This window comes from Diplotaxodon limnothrissa, linkage group LG19 (genome assembly GCF_057381915.1).
Source record: "Diplotaxodon limnothrissa isolate DT_005_m linkage group LG19, D_limnothrissa_male_GT1.1, whole genome shotgun sequence".
NCBI classification, from domain to species: Eukaryota; Metazoa; Chordata; class Actinopteri; order Cichliformes; family Cichlidae; genus Diplotaxodon; species Diplotaxodon limnothrissa.
Window position 1 is genome coordinate 21,103,562 of NC_140614.1, and position 23,348 is coordinate 21,126,909.

The 23,348-nt window shown below is 40.6% G+C and overlaps 3 protein-coding genes across 4 annotated transcripts in view; 1 reads left to right on the top strand and 2 right to left on the bottom strand.

Moving 5' to 3' along the window:
* Nucleotides 1-1,498: 1,498 nt before the first annotated feature.
* Nucleotides 1,499-5,683, bottom strand: zbtb24 (zinc finger and BTB domain containing 24). The gene is made up of 6 exons (XM_085342901.1): nt 4,837-5,683; nt 4,396-4,563; nt 3,140-3,223; nt 2,968-3,051; nt 2,793-2,874; nt 1,499-2,678 (listed from the first exon to the last, which is right to left on the bottom strand). The coding sequence occupies exons 1-6, from the start codon at nt 5,648-5,650 to the stop codon at nt 1,787-1,789; spliced, it is 2,124 nt and encodes a 707-aa protein (XP_085199027.1). The 5' UTR covers nt 5,651-5,683; the 3' UTR covers nt 1,499-1,786.
* A 2,379-nt stretch (nt 5,684-8,062) lies between these two features.
* Nucleotides 8,063-11,399, top strand: ddo (D-aspartate oxidase). 2 transcript variants are annotated; one of them, XM_085343057.1, is made up of 5 exons: nt 8,063-8,126; nt 9,863-10,044; nt 10,161-10,269; nt 10,360-10,536; nt 10,661-11,399. In XM_085343057.1, exons 2-5 carry the CDS (start codon nt 9,870-9,872, stop codon nt 11,217-11,219), a joined length of 1,020 nt encoding a protein of 339 aa, XP_085199183.1. In that variant the 5' UTR covers nt 8,063-8,126; nt 9,863-9,869; the 3' UTR covers nt 11,220-11,399. The 2 variants fall into 2 exon arrangements, with proteins under 2 accessions (XP_085199183.1, XP_085199184.1); XM_085343058.1 differs by lacking the exon at nt 8,063-8,126 and adding an exon at nt 8,299-8,331.
* An 853-nt stretch (nt 11,400-12,252) lies between these two features.
* sash1b (SAM and SH3 domain containing 1b) overlaps nt 12,253-23,348 on the bottom strand; it is a 61,866-nt gene continuing 50,770 nt past the window's right edge. The window contains exons 5-18 of the mRNA XM_085342655.1: nt 21,587-21,627; nt 21,226-21,312; nt 21,004-21,116; nt 20,546-20,644; nt 19,398-19,530; nt 18,647-19,038; nt 17,987-18,061; nt 17,542-17,685; nt 17,305-17,437; nt 16,901-17,070; nt 16,607-16,813; nt 15,876-16,026; nt 14,153-14,284; nt 12,253-12,941 (exon numbers count right to left, since the gene is read on the bottom strand). Coding sequence (XP_085198781.1) covers nt 12,253-12,941; nt 14,153-14,284; nt 15,876-16,026; nt 16,607-16,813; nt 16,901-17,070; nt 17,305-17,437; nt 17,542-17,685; nt 17,987-18,061; nt 18,647-19,038; nt 19,398-19,530; nt 20,546-20,644; nt 21,004-21,116; nt 21,226-21,312; nt 21,587-21,627 — 2,566 coding nt within the window. The remainder of the gene's footprint in view (nt 12,942-14,152; nt 14,285-15,875; nt 16,027-16,606; nt 16,814-16,900; nt 17,071-17,304; nt 17,438-17,541; nt 17,686-17,986; nt 18,062-18,646; nt 19,039-19,397; nt 19,531-20,545; nt 20,645-21,003; nt 21,117-21,225; nt 21,313-21,586; nt 21,628-23,348) is intronic.

A 23,348-nucleotide genomic window follows, 5' to 3' on the forward strand; every position in this document is an offset into this window, starting at 1 on the left:
GTGCAGCAATCAGTCACACACACAAACCTGATTAGCAGATTAGCTTGCTGTAGGCTTGCCTGTAGTGTTTTATAGCTCTGTGTGAACTGAATGTTATCTATTCCATTCCCAAAGCTGTGACATGCATGTCTTCCCTTTAACCTACAGCACAGCATCTTGATGTTGCCCCTCTCCATATTTCAGTAACTTTTTAAATATTCAAAATAAATACTTTCAAAGCTCTTAACAAAACCCTTATCACTGATATTTTACTTTCTGGATATTTCTATAATTTGCCTTTATTTTTATCCGTACTTAACTTTTGTCAATTAATAGCATTACATCGTGTCTACTTAAGGTTTCTAATACTCATATTAGATATATACCAATTTGAGCTTATTGCAAATTTATCAAAGAAATCATGTCAAAGTTCATTTTTCAGTTGTAGAATGAGTTTGGTCACATCTTATGAAATAAAACCAAATGATGACGTTTTTAAGTGGGCAAAAACAAAACCTGTTTTGTCATAAGCTCTAAAAAAATCATTAAAATAATAACTGTTTAGCATCTGTTGCATAGTAACTGTCTTCTGTTCAGACTGTACATAAAAGGTGGAGATAGCCATGTTTATATCAACCATTTGATTGTGAACAAACCTTTTAAAGACTCGAATTGAGCGTTTTGGAAGTGAGGATCTTGGAACCAGCCATACCTGCAAAAGCTACCCGCTTTATTATCACCAATTTTACAGTAATTAATAAAATGATTAAATACCAATAAATACAAATTCAGGTTTAAGACACTTTTCACTTTTCAAACCTGGAAACTGAAAAATATCACATTTGTTTGTTTGGGAGTTCCTCCATTATGGCTCCTGATATTCCTGCCTTTCGTGTCATGGACTGAGATCTAAGTGCTGCATCCAGCTGATGTCCTCAAAGGCCTCAAGGGTTTTCACACATGGCCACTAACAACATGTCATTAACTTCAGCATCATTTTGGGTGTTTGACAGTCATGCTGATGATGTAGGATCAACTGTCGCTGTATTCCCCAGCTGGATGATAAAAGGCTCTTTGTGACTGCTTTTGGCGAGTAAGATAGTGCTGCATTCGAATGGAAGTGACAGATTTGTCTACAGACACATGCCAGTAAAAGTGGCGCCCTTTGACACATGATTGCTGCAGCACTGAAGCAAACTTCTACTTTGAAGTCGAACCTTCTCCTTTTCTGGTTTGTGTCCGACTTTATCATGATGTACTATCAGTTGGCCAGTAGCTGGCAAGTATTTGCCATCAGACATGAAAAACTCCAGGTAACCATGGCAATCTGCTTGCAACCAAAGCAATAACCAGAAGGTTTTTGGTTCAACACCTTTGTGTCTGGGGGCTCTTTGGATCACTCATATCAATCTCAGACACCTGTCGTAATTAGTTAACCAGGTGAGCCCAATTAAAGGAAAACTATACTTAACTCATTCACTGCCAGCCATTGGCAGTGAATGAGTTAAACCCATTGACTCATGCACTGCAATTGACGGCTATAGACGTCAATGGCAGTGAATGAGTTAAGACAGATGTTCCACATTATTAATCATGCCACAGTTTTTAAGCAATATGGCAAAGAACAAGGATCTGCTGCAGAAAAGTGTCAAACAGTGCAATACCTTGGGCAAGGTATGAAAGATATTAGATATTTAACACACAAAGTGTGATCATTGTGCCTTTGACTATGGTCAGTTTTGTCTGTATATAGTTGATCTCCACAGTAGCACCATCAGATTTAAGTTCCCGGTGGTCCAGATCACTCTCAGCTCTCCTGTGGCAGTCCGGTGGTGTACAGGTAGGACACAGTTCCTGATTGGATCTGAAATGTCTGTCCTTGGATGTGATGGTTGGAGATCTGCTCGCTAGTCTGACTGATGGAGATCGGTTGGCTGCTCTGGCTGCTGACGTGAATAGCCCGGCCTTGTTGTTGTTCCCTGCTCACCTGCCCCTCCAAGGGCTCCTGAACAACAGGCAGCTGCTGGATTGGCTGACGCATCACCTGCAGCTGTTGAATGGGACGCTGTGTTATTTGAAAGGGCTGCGCAGGACCGTGATGGGCCTGCAGCTGCTCCATAGCCTCTTTACTCAAAGTGATAACATGCATCTGCTCAGCCTGGTGCATCATCTGACCCTGCAGCATACTTATAGTGTGGATCTGAGAGGTCTGATCCACCACATCACCCTGAGTGACCAACGCCACATTGTGCACGTGCCCTGATGGCCGGGCGAGGAGGGTGAGTTTAGAGGGGGCTGACTGAGCCATCTCTCCCTCTGTGCTGATGAGGCTGATCTCGTGGTCCTGACCCGGGATAAAGTTAATGTGGTCCACATCCTCTGTCACCACCACCTGGAGCTCTTGTTCAGAGGTGGCAGGCAGCTGGTACTGCTGCAGGTGAAGGATATTTTGCACCTCTTCCTGCGGGGCTCCAGAGCCATCTTTTGCTGCAGTATCCGATGAGGCCTCTCCACCCGCAGCTCTCTCCTTGTTGTGGGATTTGGTGTGTGTTTTCAGATTGTCCAGGCGTGTAAAAGAAAGGCTGCAGAAAGAGCAGGTGAAGGGTTTCTTCCCCGAGTGGGAGGCAACATGTCGTCGTCTTGCACTGGGGTCTGAAAAGGACTTCTTGCAGATGCTGCAGTTATAAGGCTTCTCACCTCTGCAAAACCAGATATTGAGGCAGTTATGACCATGTCTCCTCCTGGGTCGTATATTATACAGCAGGGAGCAAAAACTGTTAAAAGTGGAGTGAAAATCAAATATAACAGCTGACCTGTGGATTCTGATGTGAGTCTGCAGTGTGCTCTTGGCTGTGAAACATTTTCCACAGATTTCACAAGTGAAAGGCTTCTCACCTGTGTAAACGTTAACACCATCAGCTGCTGCAGCACACGCTTCCATAAAGCAGATATCAATAGCAAAAGAATGACTTGGAGAGCTGATCTTACCTGTATGAGTTCTCACGTGCTTTTTCAGTTGAGCTGCATCCATAAACTTGTGATGACACTGAGCACATTCTGGCAATGATTTCCCTTTATTTAAAAATAAAGATTCAATAATTTTACCTTCAGATTGATTGAATACACTGACCAGATCTCTGGCAGTTTCCCCATGACTTACCTGTGTGAACTCTGTAATGGCTTTTAAGTTGCCTTTTCTGAGTGAAGGTCTTTCCACATTTATCACAGTCAAAGGATTTCTCTTCTAAAGAAGCAAATAAAACAGAGCTCATGAGAGATCAACATCGCAATATGCTAGAGCACTTCGGCTTTAGTGCCATTAAGAGAAGGAAGTCATCTCTACAGCCAATATCCATCCAAAACTAGGCAACTCACACCAAATTAAGCTAGGTAAATCAAAAGCACAGGCAAGACACAAAATGTGGGCATTTGATTTTTGGGCACATTTAAAAGAGTTGTAATAGGTAGTAAACTGAAAATCCTTCTGGTTTTCCTAGCCAGAGAAACAAAACACCTTAATTCTTCTTAGAGCATCTTTTTACCCCTTAGTTGTAAAAAGCTTTTCCCCTACATTGCTTCATTTATGTTAAAGAAGGCATGTATTTACTGGGCCCAAGTGTATCTAATAGAAGTAAAATGTAGTATTTCATTATATTATAATAACACATGAGACTTTTGCATACAGCACAGTTATTGCCACTGTGCATTTTTAGGGGCTAAATATGTTAGCTGTGTTGCTTTGCAATGAAGACAACTGTACAGCACCGTTTGCATAAGATTTGTTCCTGGTTTACATCCCTTGCACTGAATCGAAAGTGGATAACTGGAAATGGATAACTATCCATTTCTAGGAATCAAGTCCAGACACTGGAATGTGGTTTGATGGTCTGTTATCTGTTCTATATCTGCTTGTTCGTGTAGTGTTAATCTTTTGGGCTACATCCAGGACTTCAATCTGCACAATGCAGTGAACAGCTCGTCAGACGGTGCTTTAAGGAGTGCCTGATTTGCTTTGGCTTTGCATTCTATTGGTGAAACATAGCCTTTCAGTACCGGCTGAATGTGTTCATTTCTTTTTACCTTACAATATAAAGCGCCTTGAGGCGTTATATAGATAAAGTTTAAATGAAGTAGCCAATCAGAAGAAAAAGCTGGTGAGGAGGGTCGTATGCCATCCTGAAAGCTACTCTGTTCGAATTTAAAAAAAAATAAAAATACAGCTGAAACTAAGAATAGTAGGTCTGATGTAATCACTGCAACAACTAACACTTTCTACATTTCTCAAATCAGACTGTAGATCAACTTTGTTGGAAAGATCACTTTCAGGAAATTATGAGGATTCCTGGAAATTACTTGTAAACAAAGTTACTACTTATCAAACATGAGAAACTGAGAAGTCAGTTCATTGGGTCCTACCTTCATGGAGGTTCATGTGCTCTTGCAGGGAGTGTTTGGTGGAAAGCGCTTTGGAGCAGACGGTACAAACAAATGGCTTTTCTCCAGTGTGCATGCGCTGGTGAGCCAGCAGAGTGTGCTTCTGGGTAAAACTCTTCCCGCACACCATGCAGTGGAAAGGCTTCTCACCTGGAGTTAAAGAAAGTAGTTGTACTTTTACAGGTGCGGATGTGATTAGTGACTGCTAAACTCTCGTCAGTCGTAGTCATCTGTACTTTCTATGCGTTTCTATTTTTCTTTTTTTTTTTTTTCAGCACAACATTTGAAAAGTTAAAACATTTATTTTTATTACAGTTGAGGGAGTGAAGTCCTTTTTTTAAACTATGTCCAAAAACTCTAGAAAAAAAGGCCAAATTTGTATTAAACCTCCATTCTGACCTCTCTTTAAATCAGTGTAATTACCTGTATGAGTGCGCTGGTGAATCTTTAAAAACAGGTGGCTTTTGAAGACTTTTCCACAGTCCTCACATCGTGCCTCAGTGTCAGGGTATTTCCTTTTCCTGCCCCTCTTCCCAGGCTCCTTGTGTCCTGCTGTGTTATTGCCCACTTTGTAGCCCTTATATTTTACCGGTGGGTTGATTTTGCGTTTGCTCTGCCGGCTTTGGTGTTCTTCGGGGTCCTCATTTCTAGGCTGAGACTCAGTTTTTGGATTATCTTCTGCCTGTCGGTCCTCTGAACTCTCACATGGTTCTCTTCTCCCCACCAGCTCTGTCACAGGTGCACCTACATCTTTCCTCGGCCGCCCTCTTTTGCGCTTCACCAGCTCTGCATCTTCAGCTTTGTTTGCTTGAGCATCATTGCATTTGACCCCTGCTGCAGAGCGAGTTAGGTCAGTGAGCACTTTGACAAGGTCACCGACTTCCATTCGATGAGCTGTGGCCAGGAGCTGCTCTGTGGCGCTCTCCTCCACAGACACCTGGGCGCTGTAGATGAACTCCAGCACTGCTGCAAACATGTTTGGTGCCATACCGTCCAGCCGGTGGGTGGACCGATGGATCTGATCTTCTGCTGTGAACATGACGGAGAAGTACTCACTGCTTGCTGCCAGCAGGGCTTTGTGGGCCTTGAACTGCACATCCTCCACGACAAGAGTAATGTCACACAGCAGGTCACTTTTCCTGAGCTTGTTGAATTTGTTCAGGATGCTCTGTTTATGTGACTCTGAATGAAGGTGAGCCATAAGCGATGAAGGTGGACTGGTTGATTTTTGAGACATCTTTGCCGCAAAAACAACCACATCTGTCCCTTAAATGAAAACATATGAAAACAAAATGAGTGTACAGTTAGTTTAAAAGTTTATATGAATTCATCATGGGCATGAAGGTCATGTGATTTTGGGCTTTTAAAGAAGACATTTATGCCCATTATGATACGAATATATGTAAACTTCTGACCTCAGCAGTATATATGTTTGGCTTATATCAGAGGTTCAGTGCGTTTTTTAAATGTAGCCGAGTGGTAAATTAATAATAATATTTTCCATTTCAGTTAACCAAATATCCATTTAAAGTTCAAAAAAAATAACAAGAATGTTATTGGGTAATTTAATGGTATTGCTTGTGCTATAGGCTTAAGGGTTAACTGCAGTTTTCCAAAAAAAACTTAACAAGAAATGCATCTTGGGACTTCCTGTTTACTTTTCTTTTTGTTGTGGATGTGGAACGGGAATGTTGTGAAGGAGTTAAATTATTGGTAAGGAATTGTTAAATATGCACATAACTCATTGAAACATATTGTTATAATTGTAGTGCAGTGGCAAAACGTCAGTATTTTAACAAGATGATGTATTTCTTAAATGTATGATGCAAAGGACCTGTATGTGCAGCGTGGAGTGGCCATTTTCTCCATGCAAGGGATAAGTTGCGAGATCGTCTGTGTGCTCCAGTATTGCAAGTGAGCTGAGATTTCTGTGGAATGTAAGTGTTTATAAACATGTATGTAACACTTCCACATTTTTTTAAAGGAGCCTTGTGTGATTTAGTTCTTTGTATTTTGTTCTGCACAGACAGAGGCCACTGCCGTATTTTTGTGTTTTGTATTTCATTTCTTTTATTCCTCGTATTGTATTGGCGCATCTTTATTTAATCGGTTATTCTGTTACTTTGCCACTGTTGTGCCAAAAAGTGATTGTCTGCCAAAAACTGATTTCCAGTGTTTCTGTGTATTTTTTATGTGTAATATCTTTACGTATGTTCGTAAATAGACTTCAGTGAACAGGGGATACAAAGGGGTTACATAAAGAATTAAAAAATTATCTGTTTTTTAAGTATCTTTACAACTTGTACTTACATTATAACCAATCCGGTCCTTTATCCCCACTTAAAATATTTTTACAGAACTATTGTAATATTTGCTGCCGTTTCTGCTGTCCTGTTGGGCAACTTACTCTTACAAAATACATTTTTAATGTTAATGAGATTTTTTTTACTGCATAAATAAAGGTTATATAAAAGTCGCTGCCAAAAACTGATTGCGGCTTGTATCTTGTTACACGAATGTTGTTTGTGGCTCAAGATGACTTTATGTCATCCATAAGGGATGCATTTGACATATGTTTAACATATTATAGCCCAACAAGTTACTTATAGCACTTTAAATATGAGCAATCGCTTTTTGGCAAATACCGGAAATCAGTTTTTGGCAGACAATCACTTTTTGGCACAACACCACGTTACCTCTCGTGCTGTAGATGTTCAGTACAAGTCCATATGGCCGCTGTTTGACAAAAGTAAAGGTCAAAGGACCTTTGGTTTATTCAGTCGTCATTGACAATAAAACTGCACATTAAGAACCCCAGTAATTGTGTCCTGTGTGGCTAACCATTTCCCAGGCTACATAAATATATGATCTTTTTCGTATTACCACTGCTATTACTACTTACTCATACATGACCAGAGGAATCTACATGATCCGTTTATCCATTAGTAAATGTTCAGTCTGTAAAAATGTAGGACAAATATTACTAACAACAGTTTTTCAGGAATTTGTCACATTTAGGACACCAGACATGGTTGGACTGTCCAAATACGAGTCTGTCGTGTAAGCATACATTTGGTATTATAGATCTAGAATGAATTTGTATTACAGAGCTGATTAATCTGTAGTGACCAGTCTAAACTAACAAAAATATTCTTCATATTACAATAAAATAAATAATAGAAGTATAATAAACTGTCTATAATGTTGGTCGTTGTTTAGTTTATCCTCATGTTTTCAAAATCAAAATTGAACCCATACTGGTATTTACATTCACCTCATATATTAACTTACAGATATTTTGCACTGTTCATCACGTTCATGCAGAGTTCACTGACATTCAGCTTAAATAATGTTTACAGACGAATGGATGTTAGCAAGCAAGCTAATTGTCTCAAAGCAAACGATGCACCGCCGCTGTCTTGAAAGGGGGGGCACGAGAAGCAGAAATGGCGAAGAATGCGACCGAAATAAAGCTTTCAAAAGAAGTTAACTAATAATTTTCGGTCTGGTGACAGGACTTGGACGTATAAACTGCGGTTTAATTTGAAGTAGTCAGCTTTTAGGACCTTACCTTCGCTCGCTGGACGGACCAGAGCGTGATATGAGCCACCTATCGCGAGATGTGAGGTTCTGACGAGATCCACGCCGAGCCGCCGACCCCTGAGGGTCGCACTTTTCCCCGTCGATCAACCCTTTCTTCTAGGTTAATAAAGGTTTGTTTAAATTGTTAAATAGGTGGCATTATGGGAAATTATTTTATTTTAATAACTCAGTGGGACTTTTAAAATAACTAAAACTATCATAGCTAATGAAATTTGATTCAGGAAGTGCACGTTCCCGAGAGAAAAACAGAAACACACAGCACGGTCTCTGGGGACATTTTCTGTGCGGGGGAAGAAGGAGACAGTTTTATTTTAGGTGGGTGGATACATTTGGATTGTCGAGCTTTCGGTGTGTATAAGGCTTATTTATCTGTATAGACATTTTCGATTCCTTACAACGCACTGCCACGTGCTTTATTTCATTAGTTGTTAGTTTGCACTCTGGAGAGCCATTCAAAGTTGCGCATTCATATTTAATATCCACACACTTTGACAGAACTGTGCTGCTATATTTGTTGCGATTTCTGCTCTTCTCGGGTAGGTCTAGGGATTTTTTTTTTAATGTCAATGGGACTTTGTTTTTAAAGTGAGCCATACAACATGTATTTAGTTTAGATTATACTTCCATATTAAGCGAACTTTCTTCTAATAAAAAATAAATTTCAAAAAGTTTTTATTTTGAAATGCATAACGAAAATAGAATATATTTTCCAACATCATATCAGCTATATTTCACTAATGGCTAAGGTATTCGTACCTTTCCAACAACAGTTGGGAGTGGATTTTTGTATGGTTGCTGTTACAACCGGCTACAACTTACAGCTAGATATATAACTGAATTATTGTGTGATGATTCATTTAATAAATATACTTCCACAATCTGTAAGACAGTTTCAGCTGCAGCAATAACTAGAATACACATTTATGCATTGTGAAAAAGGAATTAATGAGGAGAGCCTGTTAACTGAAGTTTGGCTGGTGGACCCCCTTTTCATTCCACCATCAATTCATCAATTCCCTCCAAACCTTTCTGGGGAGAACAACCCCCTCTTTAGCCATTTCTGTGGCTTTATCCTCAGCTTCCTGTTCCACCCTGACCTGCTGGGTCTGTGCAGAGGGCAAGTCTGCAAGTAGTTCTTTAAATGGTGAATTTGGAACTTTTCAGACCCCAGAAAAGCACACACATACACATGTATCTCTTATGTGACAATGCAGTAATTAAAACATTGTGTAATTATATATATTGTTCACTATTTGGCTGTTCATCTTCAAGAGCTTTAGTCATAGAAATGTATCATAATTAGTATCAGTAATACTAATCACTAATCCTTAATACACTCTAAGAAATGTCAGGGTGTTTGAGAGCCTGTGAGAAAGAGAGCTCTGTTTTGTAAGAGCTGCTTTTTATTTATTTGTAAAAGGCAGGATTGAGGCACCGTGAGTTTTTGAGGTCTCCTAAGGCAACATTAACAACAAAGTCTTTGAAACAAACACTAAATAATGAAATTAAGAAAATGATTTTGCAACTTCTTGTGAAGTTGTTCAGGCTCGCTAGAAGTGAAAGTCTCAGGTTCAGCAGAGGACATTGCTGCACATACAGGGTGCTTTGTTCTTGTATATAACCCTAAAAGGACAATCAGAACTGTTATATTTTAAACAGCTACAGCAAATGCAAGACTTGGACATTTGGTACACCAGTAGCCTTTGTTTTATGGATAACTGCATGTACACTGCTCTTACAATGACTGTTTCGTAATGGACAATTTGTCGTTGAGTAACTTTTAAAAGGGAGTCATAACAAAGGTTATTTGGCATTTAGTAAAATTCTCTTGTCGTTTGAGGTGCAGAGCTGCCATGATGAAAAGCGTCAGGGTTGTGGTTGTTGGAGCTGGCGTGATTGGATTCTCCACCGCTGTGTGCATTGTTGAAGCTCTACCTTTCTGCTCTGTTACTTTGATGGCTGACAAATTCAGCCCAGACACAACAAGTGACGGAGCTGCTGGGATTTTGTTTGCTGCACAATTTCCAGGTAAGAAAACAGGATCTGTCTCAGAGATTTACACTACAGCTGCACCACATTATGCAATGTATATAAAAATAAAAACGCAGTGCACATTTGCTTTACATGATGCCTTTCTCCATCAGATATTCCCTTGCAAAGACAAAAACACTGGTTCAAGGACAGCTTTGATCACCTGTTGGCCATTGCTCAGTCTCAATGTGCACCAGAAGCTGGAGTAATGCTGAGCTCTGGGTAGCAATTACTTGTATACGATGCTGTAAAAGTTGAGTACTTAGCCCGATCCATTGTCGAACAACTGATTTCTCTACTAATTTCTTGCAGCTGGCAAATTTTTAAAGAGGTTCCAGCAGTTAAAAAACCATTCTGGTCAGAGTTTGTGATCGGCTTTCGACTCATGACTGATGTTGAACGGAAACGCTTCCCAGATCACAAGTTTGGTCAGGCTTTCACCACCTTAAAATGCGAATGCTCCACCTACCTGCCATGGCTCGAGAAGAGGTTCATCCCCTATGTTAAACTTCTTTTATCACGTCATACTATTATATCCACAAGCTTTTAATTACAAATGAACTCTACTTAATTTAAAGTTCGTCATGTTAACATCATAAATTCTTCTCTAAAGGTTCAGAAAAGCTGGAGGTCAAGTGGAACAGAGGAAAGTCAACAATCTTCAAGAATTGAGTAACAACTTTGATATCATTGTCAACTGCTCCGGTCTCGGCTCCAAAGTATTGGTGGGAGACACACAAGTGTACCCTGTCAGAGGCCAGGTCCTCAAAGTGGAGGCCCCCTGGGTGCAGCACTTCATTAGAGATGGAGATGGGACGACGTACATCTACCCCGGCATACGCAGTGTCACTATAGGTGGGACGAGGCAAGAAGGAGACTGGCGGCTGCAGGTGGACGACAGAGACACTAAGGGCATCCTGGAGCGCTGCAGTAGGTTGGAGCCGTCACTCAACAAAGCCAAAATTCTTAACGAGTGGGTCGGCCTGAGGCCCAGCAGGAAGAACCCAAGGGTGGAGAGGGAAGTGGTGGAGCTGCAGGGCCGGCCGGTGCCTGTGGTCCACAACTATGGCCACGGGGGTTGGGGAGTTACCCTCGCCTGGGGTACTGCTCTGGACACACTGGGGCTGGTCAAACAGTCCCTTCATGAAATGGCCCCACAGCCTAAACTGTGAACACATTCTACATCCCACTTCTACTCAGGGCTACTAACACAACCTTTTTATAAAATGACAAAGCTAAGCACAGACAGAACACTTAGTAGATTTAGAGTAGATTTTACATTAAAAAAAAAAAAGACTATAAGAAACATGATTTATGGAAATATAATTATTTAATAATTTAATTTAACACTGGTGGAGTTTTAATTTAACTAATCGTTAATAAGTTTTCAGGATATTACATCATTATCATCATTACATCTTTCTGTAACAGTACTGTAAAAACATCAGATTTAAGAAAAAAAAGCATTTACTGCTGTTATTTTTATGCTTATAATACATAAGAACATTTTCTGTATCACTATTTCAGTGGAGATAATGTTTTTGCATTGTCTGGAAACATTCATTTTGTTATCATAAAAGCTGATTGCCTGTTAATAATTTTAGGTTCCTTTCACAGCAGATGTTTTGATTGGGGTGTTCCTAATATAATATAAACATTGTGTCAATAAACCCTGAAAAAGAAACTGCTTATTGCTTTTCTAGTTTGCGCCCGTACTTTGCCATCTGGGGCCAAATTGTCTGTATAGGCCAGCTGTGATTATTATATTCTATATTTATATATATACACATACACACAACAAGAACAAAACACTCAGTTCATATTAACAGTTTGAAAACGTTCCATTACAGTGAACCCAGAAGGAGTAAATTATTCATGAATGCTTTGTGTTGAAAAATGACAACTCTGAGCGAGCGCTACTGCTCGTGTAACTGTTGGACTCTGCACAGCTCCACTGCAGAGACGAACCAGATTCAGCTGAATGGAGATCACTGAAACTGTGACCGAGGGGGTCAGTAGCTACATGAATGTGGTTTAACAGCGTAAGCACAGACCTTCACGTTTCCACTTTAGATGTCAAGTTTACACTGTTATATTTTCTTTGAAAACCTGTGGTTAGATTTTCAGAATTTCCATTTAGCTGAAAACCAGAAATCAACAGCTGTAAAGACACCTTTCTGTACTGCACTTACTGTACAGACCTTGTTAGAAACCGGCTCCACCGCCAGATTTACTTCTAAGTTCTTTTCGTTTCAGCCGACAAGCTTCAGAAGTGGCTGAAACTGAAGCACCCTTCCTTTCTCCTAGAAAGATGTGCTCTCTGTCGGGCATTACTGTCGGTAAGGGCTCTCGCTCTGGGTTTAATAAGGAAGGTGCAGCTACATGGTCGCTGGACCTTTTGGGTGGAGCTGTGGGTGGCGGCTCTGGGTGTGCCTGCTGTGTTGCTGTGCTGGTACATGCAGCAGTGTATGATGTCCTACATAAAGCGTGGGAGGATGGACGCACGACTGTCAGTGGGTTTTTTGTGCTCTTTATGTACAGATTTAGGTCTTTAGGGCGGAGGAGGAGTCTTCTCTTCTGATCTTTGTGGAGAATCGTCAGGGAGAAGCAGCGGCGTAGCGGAGTCTGTGCTGCGTTTCTTCTTAGCTCCATGCAGCTGTGGCTCCTAGCAAACGATCTGCTCTGAATACGACCTTTTATTGAGCTCAAACCGCGCTTTGGGAGGTTAGGATGGACATGGGGGAAGCATCTGGGTTTACTGTGGGATGAAGACTTGCTGGACTGGATGGAGGCGAGGGGCAGGGGGAGGACAGGGTACTCTGGGGATGGGAGGTGGCTGGACTCAAAGCCAGATGAAGATCTGCTGATGGTCGAGCGTGTCTTTTTGCCCCTTCCTGAAATAAACAAGTGGAGTGTGCGCAGATCATACAGCTGCCAGGCAGTTGTGACATGTATCTGGGTTAAACACAACAGCAGCAGAGCAGGGAGTCTTGGAAAGTGTCTACTTTGAAATGACACCAAAGAGAAAAAAGTCAAAACAAGCAGCTAAATGTGCACTAAAATGAACGATGGGTAAAAGAAAAGCAGCAAGCAGTCAGTTGTGGTAAAGCATGGAGCGATTTATTCCTCACACTCAACCACGACAGAAGCACACTTCAGAAAATGCTGAGACTTCAGGGCCCAAACATGCCACACTTCAATGAGAAGTTGGTTAAACATTTTAAAGTAGCCCTAAGCCCTCTGCATTTTTGTGCATTTACAATGATACAAAATGCCTTATTTTAAACACTTACACTGTTAAGTAAATATTTTAATTCTGCTGCAATATGCAGTCTTCAGGCACGTGATAAAATATTGTGCAACATTAGGTTTTACTGGACTAAAAAAAATAAAATAAAATACACACACAAACATCAGAATCTTAAAGGAAATACACTTTAAGGTGAGGCTGATCTGACATCTTAGTCCAATCACGTAACATTCAGAAAGCATAGCTCTTTTCATTTCGACAGTTTGTAGACTTAAGTCTAAAGAGAAAACCACTGTAAGCATGATACAGCTGTGAATAAAGCGAGCACTTACTGCAAAAATGTACTGTTTTTAATGTAAGTAGACCTAAAGCTTGTTTAAACACTCATCACACAACAGCCACCACTTTCAGCAAATGCAAAAACCACCACACAAGTCAACACTGCGGATCTATTTGCTGCTCTGCACGCAGCTTCTTCCAAGGCCTGAAAAATGTCACTGCTCAGCTCAACATCAAGTAAATTTGCTAGTCCCTTGTTACCTGTCCTCTGTATTATGTTGAGAAGGCAAGTGATGCCAACTTTCAGAAGCACTGAACAGACACGTGACCGCAAAACAGTTTGATTCAGTGATGCAGAAACAGAAAAAAGCATGACGATGCTTGAGGGAAGAAAAAAACAAACAAACATGAAGCGCTAGAAGTAAATGCGACGACAGCTGAGTCTTTCCAGAAGAGCATGGAAACGGAATCTGGTGGATTGGAATGCTTGAGCTGGAGAGTCTTTCTAGACAGGGATGAGGCAGAGGAGGGCTGAAGAAGCGTACAGTGTTCACAGGCGGGTCAGGCTGTCATTACCGTTCTCCAGGTTCTCATTACTCTCGTAGCAGCCAGAGTCTCGCGGGGAGTCTCCCAAGAGGCCACGCCTGTCCGGCAGCAGCTTCTCCTGTGAGCTTTCAGACTGACCGCTTCGCTCTGGGTCGCTGCTTCCTGCAATGCACAACGCCGCCACCAGGGGCATGACAGTCAAAAGAAAGTCGTGCAAAACTGTGACTTCCAAGTAGGGCTGGGTATCGTCACTGATTTCTAGAATCGATTCAATTCCGATTCACAAGGTCCCGAATCGATTCGATCCACGATTCGATTTAATTCGATTTAATTCGATTCGATTCGATTTAAATCTGGGAAATTTTGACAGTCAGAAATATTATAATTCAGATCAGTACATTTACATATTTTTGTATCAATAAAAAGGAAGCTGACACACGCAAGACTTTATCACAGGTGTGAGCGTCACAGCAGCTGAAGATAAAACACAGAAAAACATGAAGGTGATTTTCCTGGCCTGGGATTTTATAAAATATTCTGCAGTACATCAAAAACGAAAGAAAACCATTAATCAACATATGAACATTACCTCTGAAGTTACAGCGGTTTTATTAGAGACAGCGTTTTGCATTTTGAATAATTTTAAAAAGTTTAAATTTGTTCAGTAATGAACAGCAGAAATGAGGTTTTCTTTTCGGAAGAATGTAAAAGGGAAAAAAACAGCGGCTGACAGCGCTGTAAATAACAGTAGACTTGTGCGTAACAAGCAAGCGAATAATGAAGAAAGGGAAACTGTTCTTGAAGTACAGAGAGAGAGAGCTGTGCATCGCGGTGGAAGCAAAACAGTAAAAGTCAGAGTGAATACATGACGATGTTTATGTGAAGCGTTTGGATCTTCTTTTGCTGCTGGTTCGGTCAATATTGTTTGGAGAGAGATCAAACTAACAGCTTTAGAATCGGCTCATAAAGGGCGTGAACACAAAGCGTGGACCCGCCGACAGATCAGAATCAGCGAGCTGTCGGCTTTCAGCCCCGACCGTGAGAAAGGCGACATCTAACTGATTCTGATCCGCAGGTCGCGCTGTGTGTTTAAGTCTATGTGCAGAATCCGTGTACCTGCTCTCATTTACTGTCTTAACTGTTTGGTGGTTCTTGAAATTTTGTGAGATGTCACCAGAGATTCTGGCATTTCGGGCAAAATAAATTAATATTAAAAAAATCGATTCAGGATTTTAATGAATCGATTTTACGTTATCCAAGCCAGAATCGATTTTAATCGATGAATCGATTATAAAAACCCACCCCTACTTCCAAGTCTAAACATGCATTCTTTCCGATGGCCAGCAGGGGGCAACTACTCAGACTTTGTTAGAAGAAAAAATGCCCCTCAGTCTCTTTACTTTGTGACCTCAAACAATTTCCCGATGTTATGATCCCAGTTGCTAGTTTCAAGCCATACATGAATTAAATGGTAAAATTTTGCAAATTACTGTGGCTATTTGAGTTAAAGAGGATTATGCAGGATTTGTTCATTTATTCTTCAAAATTTAACTATTAAACCATGAGATGCAGCAACAACAGAAAAAATGTCTACAGAAGCTGAAACCAAACTCGGACTGTGTGTCTACTGCAGACAGTATTTAGATACCGATCTGTACATCTAAACCCTCAAATATTCTAATTTGAAATGTGGCCCTTGGATTGAGGACGTTTCTATGATAGAGCGAGACTTTCTATTGTTTGTCTGACCCACCATCATATTCTTGCAGCAGCTCCACAGCGGTGAGCAACACGGCTCTGTGTTGCGAGTCTGTGATGTTGAGTTCGTCCAGGTCCTCCTCCTCTAGCAACTTAAATGTGTCTAGATCCTCGTAACCGTTAAAAAGAAAGGTGGGCAGGTGCTCCTGTAGAAAGGCGATAATAAAAGGTGCACAAACAGATCCATTAAAATATGTAAGAGGGATGCCATTTGAGCATGCACATCTTGCAAAACAAATATGAAGTTAGCTTAATTTTAAAATTTCCCAACACAGATGAAAATGAAAAATAATCTATTTAAGCTACAGGTAAAAGTTGTAAGTTTGACATTTTAGAAAATACTCCTATTGGCCTGCTGTGAGTAAGGTGAAGCTTAAGACTGAGAGGAGAGGGAAGCATCATACAAAATAAAGGCAAATCTCACTAACATGTTAAAACTCTTAATATATAACTATCACTTATATACTTACATATAACTAGTTGCTTTTGCACTTTATTTCCCCATTGATTTAACAAACAGTATGTAACACCTTACTAGTGAGGAGGTGGGGGAATAATATTAGTCTGTACAGATTTGAAGGTGGTTGCTGTTATCAACTCTCAAAAAGAAAGCAAGTAAGTGTACTTCCCCTGAATGTCAAACTGTTCCTTTAAATAGAGCTAAAGCCAATCACATGCAAGTATTTTAGTCACTGCTTTTAATCACAAATGTACGCCTTTCTTTACTTTGAGGTTGATGCGATCAAGCAGTTCCTCCACAGAGGTGGGTTTGGGTTGCCGGGCCTTTCTCCTCCTGCGTGTTTTCTTGGGCTTCACCTCCTCTTCGTTCAGAACATCCACATAAATGAACTTGAAGGTTCCGACTTTACCGTTGAGCATCCCCATCCACGTACCCATCGGAGGCTTACTAATGATTTCGATGATGTCTCCGCTCTGCGAATCGAGATAAGCTGAGCTTGAGTTTTTTTGTTTTTCAGTACGAGCTCATATCTAAGTAGTGAGCAATATAACATAGCCTACCTTCAGCTTTAGGGAGTCGGTGTCATAGGGACTTGGAGTGAAATCTGTGTGAACCAGAGCACGTCCACAGAAGGGTCCACGGTAAGGCAGCTCGTCTTCCTCTCCGTCCTCAGACTTCACACTCTCTCTGTTGCTGTTGGAGGAGTCGGTGGTGCCCACCGTCTGACCACCTGCACAAATCAGAAAAGAAGATGTCACATCAAGACCACAAGTTATCATGGGTCTGTTAGTATCTGAAAAATATTATAAATGTTCTTCTTTACTTCAGGAGTTAGTTTTTTTTTAGCCACAGATGAATACAGCGAGATCAGAATGTTTAGACTACTTCAAAAGCGATAAACATCAAACATCAAGTTTAAACAAATACTGAGAGTTATTAAAATATACACGACACACAGACATACTCATGGAACTCTGTCCGCTGAGAGAACTCCTCAGGCTTTCCACGGACCCTCCTGGCTTCAGTTTGGGCTTCTCCAAAGAGTCAGAGTCTATCTGAGGCGAGTGAGGGCAGCTGGAAGAGCGATCTGGACTTGACTGGAAGATATAAGGACAAAAAAACCCATTTATTACACTTGCTTAAAAATCCTCACACCCATACTTTACAATGATAACACACATAAATGCTTCTAAAAACATACCTGCTCAGAGAGAGAACTATGGTATCGCTTGGAAATGTGTTTGCGCATCGTCTCTCTCACAGACTTGACTTTTTTACCCAGAGAGATACGAGGTGTTGGTGGGAATTTAACGCCATCTCTCAAATCCCCGTCTCCAGTTTTGATCTAATTTACAAACACAGAGAAGTAAAAAGGATGGAAATAAGTAAATCAGATTAAACTTATAATTCATATTTATTTAGATAGCTTTAGGATTCCTTGCACAGCTTATATATTTTAATAAATCTTGTGTACTTCACATTTACTTTCATATCTGTGTCACAAATTTTTATGGCTCTCTATTTAATTTCATCGTTTTTGATCCATTCTTGTTGCACACAGTGGGCTACACAATACTGCATATATTCTCTACATATTACAGACAATAAAGTTGACTTTGATTCAGGTCACATTTAGTGCCACATACAGTGTTATCGTTCTCAGGGCTGACTGCAGTCACTGAGCGGTTGGTCAGGTCGAATCCTCCAAAGCTAGAAGCTCTCTGTGAAAACACAAGAGAAAGCAAGAAATGAGATTTTAGAGCACGGTCTGTCTTCTGCTGCAGGTGCAATTGTTCCCACCATTTATGCTTTTAAGCCACAAGAATAACAACATAAGGCTGACATAGAGAAATGAATAAATAAAAAGACAGTGTTATGGAAAATGTACACGTCTAGTGGTTTGTTAGTTCCTGAGGTTGCTTATTATTCATTCTTAAATAGACTTCAACTATGTTTACGTTTAACCAGGATCAGTGATGGTGTATGGTACCACTGATAGGCACCAGTCTTGTTTAGTTAAGCATTAATCCCGAGTTTCTGTACAAATACAAGACAACAAGAAGATAAGAATAAATGAGGCTATTATGTACAAACTGTGACATGTTTAGGAATTTAGAACTTTATGTGAGTGTGCCAGACTCTCTTTCAAACTAAAAGGCCAGTTTAAATGGGCAGTTTGTTGTTGCCTCATTGAGACGCTTAAATAATGGTACCAATGGTGCAAACTCACTAACAATGGAGGTGAAAGGATTCGTTACTAAACAATCTAGACTGCAGTCTTTATTTAAATGTGCCTGTGTACTCACCCCGTGGTGACTGAGTGGGTTGAGGACCGGGTGACGCAGCGCGCCATCGGTCACCGAGCGTGCAATTTTGGGTTCCTCACTGCAGCCCTCTGTTTCAGAAAAAGAAGAGCCTTCGCCTGGCTCCCGCACCTCCCCTGCTATGTTGGTCTCCTGGTGAATAGGGCTACCACTAGACTTGCTCAAGGTCTGGAAGGTCTTTTGGCTACTGCAGGTGTCCACACTGCTGGATGACGGCGAGGTGGTCAGGCTGTCCGGGTCTCGGTTATAGGAGAGTTGCTCCTGCAGGGTTGAAGCCAGGGAGTCCACTGGACAGACTAAAGGTTTCCTCTGCAAACCTGAATATAGAGAGATGCTGGCATCTCCACAGGGAAGGCCATCTGCATTCAGGCTCTCTGGTGGGTAAAAAGAGAACAGAAGAGAGTTTATTAACAAATCTAATAAAATCAGCAACTGCATTTATTAATTATTTGATAATAGCTGCAATTTGTGAGCCATTCATGGTCAATACTAAAGAAATAAGATTGTTACAGCATCTACTGCTTCAGAGAGCTTTTCCAATCTGCCAATAAAACTGTATTTGATACTTTTATCTTTGGAAACTTGCCAGATTGTGGTTTTTGAGCATTATTTAAAGCAGGGGAAAAGTAAAAACATGCTATAAATATGCCACATAAATGCCACATTCAGCACCGCGGTGTGCCACACTGCTTCCTCTACCACATTAGATACTATCTGAGAGTAGTTTTAGTACCCTCTGCTCCAGGCCTCTTAGACTCATCAATCCTGATCAGCTTCTTCTTCGTTTTCCGGGTTGAGTTGACCAGCTTGTGGAGCCTCCTGAATGTGACAGATTCCTCTTGTTCGTTGTCTGACAGGTCGCAGGGCTGATGGAAAAGAATATTAAGAACTGTATTAATAGACAACATCTGTAACAACACTTTGGCTCTGAGGCCTAATATTCTCAGTAGGTCAGGAGATATTATGCAACACTTTTGCTTTTTGTATACTACAGTGTGCAAGCCTAAAACTGTGAGCTATCTTAATTACTCTCATTTCTAGTAACTCATCAGCGTACTTGCTGTGGATGCTTTGCAACTATCTGTTGTAGAAGCTTGTAGCTTAATATAAATATATGTGGTAGGAAACCACAGTGATGACACTGGGGCCCCGTGCAGAGAGCTAACACATACACAGTGGGTCACAGCAGACTAAAAAAAAAGCCTTCTATGTACAGAAAATTAAATAGCTATCTGCTTGGAAATCACCTTAACCATTATCTGAAAATGTCAGTGGTGCATTTGCAGTCTTGGGTCATGCATGCTGAGCACTATCTGCTGACCAAAACATCAGCGGCATGCATCTCTCAGAACAGACATCGTGAGACCAAATGAAAGCTGATTAGCAGCTTGAAATATACAATAGAAGTTCAGAGTTAGAAGGAAGGATTTTTATTTTACAAAGGTCACATAAATACAAAAAAAAGAGAAGAGTGAGATTGATACATATAGTAAAGAGAAACAGTCAGGCCATACAGACTAATGTGAAAAATGTGCCCTGAACCTGAGCCCCCTAATCACCCCACCCACGCATAATAGAGCTGCAGCCTGCATAACAGAGCCCTGTGCTGAATCCACCCGCTCACCACAGCACAATAGGGGGTTAGGGCTTTGACAGCAATGAATAGAAGCTCGTCCAATGCCCTGCAGTTGGGAAAGGACCCTGAGCTGCAGGGCTTTAGAGGGGCCCTGGTTCATCATCGGGACAGAGCGAAAAAGAAAACGGCACTGTCAACGCCTCAGCAGCGTTGGCACGGGTAAATCGGAGGTCCTCATGCACAACACACTGTCTGAAGTAGCGATTCAGCATTAAAAAGCAAATAAGATGCCCTTAGAGACTTACGTTACAGCTGAACGACTCATTTGGGGTACTGGAGGGATCAGTGGACTCTGTGAGATCAGCCTTGTATGTCTGTCTGTTTTGTATTTCAAACTCCTTCAGCTGCAAAAAAAGAATGAGCCTGTTAGTTAATGATGTAGATTTAGAGTCTATTATGAGGAGCCAATCAGTCAAAGAGGAAGTAATCCTGGAAAATGTAGTATGTAGTATTTTATGATGAATTATAAAAATTACATGATATTCACTGTGCAGATTAAACCCTAGTTTGACCATATATCTGCATAAGATTAAATCGTGCCAGGACTTTTTTTTGTGATGCATGGATACAAAGTTTCCGACAATATGATAAGACTTTCTTGTAGTTTATCCATAAAAATGTGTGTTTTCCCCCCACAAGGTCAAAGTAACACAGCAGCTGGATAATCTAAGGTTGAGTTTCTCTGGGATGCAGAACATCCTACCCGTGCCAGGGCTTCCTCTATGGAGATCATGTTTTCCTTCACCATCATCATCAGCTGAATTCGCTCCTCATCACTCATCGTAACTTCACTGGCCACAAACCCAACATCATCACCTGCAAAAATTAGCAATGACACCTTACATTAAGGAACACGACGAAATTTAAGAAAAATTCTTAATGTCAAAAAAACCAAAAGCATTTTTTTCATGTTTATTTGAGGTACCTTTTGAGATCTGACGAACGACACCCTTCTGGGACTTCTTGAAACTTTGCCAAAAAGACTTGCTCTTTCGTTTTCCATCCCATTTTCCTATTACATATAAACCAATTTTAGCACAGGAGAAATTAAAAACACAACAACAAAACAGATTCAAAGTATAATCACCCCAAATTGATAAACAGGTAAACAATAAAGTAGTATGGTAAGGGAAAGAATTCCTTCCATTTCTCCAGAAGAAATAAATGAACAAATCTTAGTGGTGATTAGGAAAGATTAAGTGTGTAAATGAACATGTGAAAACTCATATTTATTTAATATAGAATAAAAAATGAAAACAAAATACACCAGTCAAGTTTGGACTTACCTCCTGATCCATCGTCCGAGCTGGATTTGTGAACAGGAAACCTAAAAATTAACAAAAAATATTCAGTTAATCAGAAAAGCTCGAATAAAAAACAAACAAACATCAAACTAAAGAACACGACACTACCTGCTGTCCAAAGTTATTTTCTTCATCTTTTTTACTGCTATCCCACCATTTCCCCTAACAACTCAACTTCAGATTTAAAAAAAAATTAAATTAAAATAAACTAAAATAAAAAAAAAACAAACAAAAAAAACACACTGTGCCTCAAGACACTAGCATCACATTAGAGGCAAATCAAACAGACTGGCTCGCTCTTGGCCGATGAACACCGATCAGTGCTCTGCGTCCATCTCTGGAACAATGGAGCACTGTTCTTGTCCGTTTGGGGTTTTGCAGCAGCGGCGGCACCAACGTGGCCTCTGCATTCCCTGCACACGTTCACTCTCTCTTTCTGCCTCTCTCTTCATCTCTCTGGACTGTTTGTTTGTGTCCGTCTTTCTCACAGCCTCTCTCTGTTCACGCTTGTTTGTGGTCATTCACTTTGAAGCCAGATCAAGTTTATGCTTTTAAATCGGAAGTCATGGGTTTATTCCTGATTATAGAGTTGCTTAGTAATATTTTAAATGCTGCTTTGTTTGTTTTGTTATTGATTTGTATTAGTTGTGTGTCAGCCTGGTTTAAGGTTACTGTATCCAGAGTACGCAGGTACTGTGCAAAAGTCTTATGCTTCTCAACTTTCTTTATATTTTGCTAGGAAAATTGGAAAATGGGTGCAGCAACTGAACGATGTGCAAACAGAGTTTATTTAGGCCTGTGTCAGGCTGGCAACCTGTGCAGTATGAACCCCGCTTCTCGCCCTATAGTAGCTGGGGTCGTCTCCAGCCCTCTGCAACCCTGAACTGGATTAGCAGAAGCGAATGGATGTATGTACAATTCCACTCAGCTTTAAAGCTGATATTTGGTATGACCACCTTTATTCTTCAAAAGCCTGAACTCTCTCAGGTGAGCTTTCTTGTAATCTCTTTAACTAGTCTTCAGAAATAGTTCTCAGTGGTTCTTAAAGGACATTGACAGCTCTTCTCTGGATGTTGGCTGGCCTTTCAAGATGATCCCACACTGCTTGTTGAGTAGTTGAGGTCCTGATATGTGTTCCATTGTGTGTTTTTCTATCCAGGTATGCTTTTACAATATTGGCAGTGCGCTTGTGATCATTATTAGTCTAAAAAAAAAAAAAATGAAACTTCTTCTCAAAGTTGAAGGAATCATGAACAAAGGTCTTCAACATCACTGGCTGAAATGCAGATTAAAAAGGTGACAGTCTCTCTACTGTGTCTCACTTCATAACACCACTTGCCACTGATTATGTGTTCAGTCCTTGTGTAATTTGGCACCGCTCAAAGCTCATATTCCATTCCTTAATAATGGCTTCTTGACAGCCACCCTACTGAGACCATTTCTAATGAGACTTCAGTAAGTTCTGTAAAAACACCTTCAAAAATTACAGGAAAGTCTGTCTTGTTGAAAGCAAAACATAAAGAAATAATTGGTGGCTCAATACTTTTGCACATTACATATTGAAGATAAGCTCCAACTATTTTGTGCAGATGTTATTAAATGCTCCCATTTACCACAGGAAATAGCATAAAGACTCCTCATGCACTGTGAGAAAGAAAGCATTATGAGAGGACCGTGCCTTGATTGTGAACTTTAAAAAGATATCATTGAAATCATTTTTAAAAAGTGTAAAAGAAACATGCTT

What these genes read in the sequence shown, in the direction of transcription:
- ddo (XM_085343057.1), top strand. Translation starts at nt 9,870, where the DNA reads ATGATGAAAAGCGTCAGGGTTGTGGTTGTTGGAGCTGGCGTGATTGGA. An exon ending in GGAGTAATGCTGAGCTCTGG is followed by an intron (nt 10,270 to 10,359) that starts GTAGCAATTACT and finishes AATTTCTTGCAG; the next exon opens with CTGGCAAATTTTTAAAGAGG. An exon ending in CTGCCATGGCTCGAGAAGAG is followed by an intron (nt 10,537 to 10,660) that starts GTTCATCCCCTA and finishes TCTTCTCTAAAG; the next exon opens with GTTCAGAAAAGCTGGAGGTC.
- zbtb24 (XM_085342901.1), bottom strand. Translation starts at nt 5,650, where the DNA reads ATGTCTCAAAAATCAACCAGTCCACCTTCATCGCTTATGGCTCACCTT. An exon ending in CCATTACAGAGTTCACACAG is followed by an intron (nt 3,052 to 3,139) that starts GTAAGTCATGGG and finishes TTTTAAATAAAG; the next exon opens with GGAAATCATTGCCAGAATGT. An exon ending in ACTCACATCAGAATCCACAG is followed by an intron (nt 2,679 to 2,792) that starts GTCAGCTGTTAT and finishes CTGGTTTTGCAG; the next exon opens with AGGTGAGAAGCCTTATAACT.